Source organism: Anguilla anguilla, chromosome 2 (genome assembly GCF_013347855.1).
Source record: "Anguilla anguilla isolate fAngAng1 chromosome 2, fAngAng1.pri, whole genome shotgun sequence".
NCBI classification, from domain to species: Eukaryota; Metazoa; Chordata; class Actinopteri; order Anguilliformes; family Anguillidae; genus Anguilla; species Anguilla anguilla.
Window position 1 is genome coordinate 70,567,916 of NC_049202.1, and position 5,000 is coordinate 70,572,915.

The 5,000-nt window shown below is 57.0% G+C and overlaps 1 protein-coding gene across 4 annotated transcripts in view; it reads right to left on the reverse strand.

Moving 5' to 3' along the window:
- Positions 1-5,000, reverse strand: part of helz (helicase with zinc finger) — a 71,143-nt gene that overhangs the window by 17,767 nt on the left and 48,376 nt on the right. For all 4 annotated transcript variants that reach the window (XM_035402862.1, XM_035402861.1, XM_035402859.1 and 1 more), the window contains exon 22: positions 3,392-3,596. In XM_035402862.1, coding sequence (XP_035258753.1) covers positions 3,392-3,596 — 205 coding nt within the window. The remainder of the gene's footprint in view (positions 1-3,391; positions 3,597-5,000) is intronic.

Here is a 5,000-nt window from a genome sequence, read left to right on the forward strand (position 1 = left end):
GTGGCGTGCCACTCGCCGAAATCCGGCGTGACTTTCTCCTACGGGAAAGCGGATAATGAGGCCCGGCTGGAGCCCAGAAACACCCCCCCCCACCCCCCCACCCCACTCCCGCCACCCGCCTCCCCCGACGGCGAGGAGCGAAAAGCACTTCAGACAGCCCATAAAACCACAGCCGGGGCGGCGGCGGGAAATAAACACACGGCGCTCGGCAACGCGGGCCGCCGCTGATTTACCGGGTCTGACGCCGCTCCAGGACGCGCGACCGGCGGAAAAATAAATAAATAAATAAATAAAATAAGGCCGCTTAATCAAGCGATTTCCACCGTGGCAATTACAGCACCGCTACGCGCTTACACACCACAGCGAGCGAGCGGGGCGGGGCACGCCCAACGCACCACGACACGACCGAACGCAGACGCCCAGGCGACGCTCTCACTGTCCCCCTCAGACGGTTACAGGTTTAGGCACCAGACCTCCCGCGGCTCGGCCCTGCCGTAACACTAAGCCGGAAAAGAAAAGAAAAGAAAAGGAAAGAAAAGAAAGCGCTCCATCCCTTCAGCAGGATAAGCCCTCCGCCCCAATCCTCAGGCCAAAACTGAGAGAAAGAAAGGACTTCTGGGGATTGAAGTCTGCAGTACCCATACAGGCCGCGCACTGCAGAGTGGAAGGGCCCGAAGCCATGTGTTCTTTGAAAATGAACGATTTTACTTATTATGACAAACGGGTTGTAATAAGTGAAAAGTCAGAGCCAAATACAGGCTGATGTTCGGCGCTGAAATAACACCAACAGACTCCATTATTAACGCTACGGGGCGAAGACACAACTCACTTCAGAGTCTTCTACTGATCACAGCCACAGTCGCCTCTGCTGACTGTATTTACCAGACGCCGTACTTTATGTAGCCTGACAAGTTTATCAAATTGAAATCCGCCCAAATCGCAATCTGGGTGGAGAGATCGCCCTAAGCCCCACACATTAACGAGAGAGGGGGAGAGAGAGAGAAAGAGGGAGGGAGAGACAGACAGAGACAGAGAGGTAGAGAGGGTGTGCCACGCCCTTCTAAACGCAGTAACACAGAGAATGTTGAGATGCACCGCTACAGGTGATGGCAATGAAAAAAGTCTCTGTTATAAACGCGCCACCCGTGCGCAGCTGCATGCGATTAGGCGCCTTGGCGGACCGGTTTAAGGTGCATCGCTAATCAACGCGCTCCCCGTAAGAACGACAAGGGGGCTGCGCTTCAGACGCAGGGCCTCCGCGTCAATCGCAGCGCGCCGCAAACGCTCGTCCGCGCGAGTCGACGCCCGGATCCGCTGGCCGACGCGTGACGGAACTCTACGCTACGCAGGGCTCTACACTAACATTTTTTTTTCTCCAAAGGGCCCCTGTGCTCCTAAGTTGAAAAATGTAGCAGAACACAAATGCATCCCCAGTTAGTAGGTGACTTTTCCCAAGTAGCACACACTCCTAAAATGCTGCTATGTCGCCCGGCACAGCTGACACGCGTCACATGACCCCAGTAAAGCGGGAGACTCACACAGGGAGCCTGAGCGGGACGGTATGGAGGGACCAGAGAGAGCTGGGACAGCAGGAGCCCTGACAGGCCAGAGCGGGTTTGGGGAGAACAACACGCGCACACACTCACGCACACTCACAGACACACACACACACACACGCTCACGCTCACACTCACACACACACACACACACACACACACACTCACACACTCTCTCTCACACACGCACACACACACACACTCTCTCTCTCTCACACACACACACACACACACGCACACACACACACACTCTCTCTCTCTCACACACACACACACACACACACACACACACACACGCACACACGCACACACACACACACTCTCTCTCTCTCACACACACACACACACACACACACACACACACACACACACACACGCACACACGCACACACACACACACTCTCTCTCTCTCACACACACACACACACACACACACACACGCACACACGCACACACACACACACACACACTCGCTCGGGGCCGATAATTACGGCAGCCGCACTCAAGCGCCGCTGCTGTGTTTCCAGGGCGATGCGCCAGTGTTTCATTCACGCGCTGGAGCGCTCCCCCCTCCCCCCCCCCCCCGAACCTTGGGCCTCGCTTCCCATAAAACCCCGACAGCGCAGGAAATCCATTCGCCCTCATCGCAGCCCGCCTGCGCAGGGCGCCGCAGCAGAAGCCGAGGATGGCGCGACGCGGAACGTCGGCCAATCACAACGCTCGGCCTGCGCGCGGCTAGGGCACAGACTCCGCGGCTCAGTGTGCGGTAACCTTAAAAATAAATTAAAATAAATAAAAAAAACTAAAGCAGCTTTATTTATTGGAAAACAGAACCACTGGAACACTGATGCAACGTATAAGCAACCTCTGAGCCCTTCCCGCAGGGCGGCCGTACATTATATAAGTAGCGGGGCTCCCAATTTATTATTTATTTTTATTTATTTTTTTATTTCCCAGATCGGGAGCAAATTGTAAGAAAAATGTTCGGTCTTAATTTCGCAACTTGTAAAGTATGAGACGCGGTTCTGATCCGACCCGACTGGTTTACAGGCTCCCGATCGTTTCTTGACCATGTCAAAATAATCTGGGCGCTCCTGGCCTGAATTAGTCCGATGCGAGAGGTCACGTGAGCAGATTCTGCGTTTAAATATGCGATGACCAATCAGGAGACGGCTCCGTGCGTGGTGTTTTCCCCGCTCTTTTTTGCCGACTGTGGCGCTATCTGACCTGGTTGGGGGCTCATCGGCCCATGCTATGCTATCCGCCAATCGGCCGTCACGATCTGAACATCGCTAAGGGCGAGAGGGCAAACCCAAACTCCCGCCGTGGCGAAACCACCAGGAAATCGCACAACCCTAACCCTGCTCTGAGAGTGACGAGGAAGAAGCCCGTAAAGATAACTTGTGATCCAGAGGGCTGGACGCTGAGGATGAATGAGAGGGTGCAGGGGTTAGGGAGTAAAGCAGGGCCTGTTGCAGGAGGAGGGGGGGTGGGGTTAGGGAGTAAAGCAGGGCCTGTTGCAGGAGGAGGGGGGGTGGGGTTAGGGAGTAAAGCAGGGTGTGTTGCAGGAGGAGGGGGGGTGGGGTTAGGGAGTAAAGCAGGGTGTGTTGCAGGAGGAGGGGGGGTGGGGTTAGGGAGTAAAGCGGTGTGTGCTGCAGGAGCAGAGGGGGGGTGGGGTTAGGGAGTAAAGCGGTGTGTGCTGCAGGAGCAGAGGGGGGGTGGGGTTAGGGAGTAAAGCAGGGTGTGCTGCAGGAGCAGAGGGGGGGTGGGGTTAGGGAGTAAAGCAAGGTGTGTTGCAGGATGGAGAGGGGGGGTTGGGGTGAGGGTTAGGGTACCTTCGGGGGGGACCCCTGCTGCTTGCTGAAGCCCTGGGGGTGCTGGGGCCGGAGGGCCCGTGGGATGAACTCGGGGGCCAGGGGGTTGAGCACGTAGGTCTTCTTCAGCTCCAGGGCCTCCAGCTGCGCCTTGATCTGCTCGAAGGTGATCCCGTGCAGGCTGCTGTTCTCGTGGCAGATGGAGATGAACCGCTCCCAGAACTTCCTGCGGGACGACACACACAGGGGCGCGCTCTCAGTACCCTCTCCTGCTGCCCCCTGGACCGGGCACGTGTGTCCCAAACCAAGGTAGGGTAACATCCACGTGATGAGCATTATTGAATGCAATACCGGCCATCACCACCGTGTGGCGCACTGCCTCTCTTTTCCTCTTTTTTATTTAATTGCACTTGATGTGGTATTAAATAGCCAATCAGCAGCAAGGCCATACAAGCTTCCGTGCGATCACGTGACGTGTTTTTGTCAATCACAGGGAAGCCGCAAGGCCTCGCTGCTGATTGGCTGTCTTACGAACACCCAATACATAAAAGGTGGTGACATTTTTTTTTTTTACCCAGGAAGCCTTTTTCACAGGGGCCTCTGAAGTTTGGACGGTCGCTACCTCATCAGGTGTGATTAATACTCCACATGGGGGTGATGACTGCCATTGCATTCGATTATCTCTGCGGTATATCACCCAGCCCCACCCGAAACCAGGCACGTGTGCAACAACACGATCACAGGCTGCCTTTCACAGCGGATCCTCATTTAAATGAACGGCAAATGGCGCATTCTGGCGCTCGACGTAGAATCACGTCCACGGTGCCACAACCCCATGGCCAACTGCCGACATGATTCCTTTGACAGTTCTCCAAAATCCATTGGATCCAAAACTCACGCATTCTCCCCAGAGACGGGCTCAGACACGTCCCAAAATACCGCCCCGCCCCGGTACACAGGAAGTGTGTCACAGCGCAACTGTGTCCAGCGGGGAGACGTACGCGAGTGGCGGAGGGGTGATGGGATGGGCGGGGCTGACACACACACACACACACACACACACACACACACACACACACACACACACACACACACACACACACACACACAGAGGGGCGCGCTGATTTAGAGGCCGCTGTCTGTCAGCGTTAGCGGCAGGGAAAGGGACGACTCCGCCGCGCGTGAATGAAAGATGAAGGGGTGAGTTATTTGGCGGGGAGCGCGAGGGGCGGGGCTCGTCAAGTTCGTCAGCGGCAGGGGGGGGGACGGACAGATCCCCACCGCGCAGCGAGCCGCTCTCCAATCTCTCCAGGAGCTACGGGGGAGGGGGGGGCTGGGGGGGACGACACACACACACACACACAGCTGTAGAGATGCCGCTCCGCGTGCACGCATCACACCGGCGCCCAGGAGCGGGGCGCGGGGGGCCGAGCCACGGCGGAGGGCCGGGTTATTATTAAAAAGGAAGACCGGCTGATTGGCTCCGTCCCCACCCCCACCCCCCACCCCCCACCCCCACCCCACCGGCCCTTTACCCCCCACCTCCCGCCTGGTCCGGTGGGGCCCAGCGCAGCAGCACAGGGGAGGGCTCTGACCAGGCTCCTCCTCTGTCTGCACTTTAAAAGGGGAC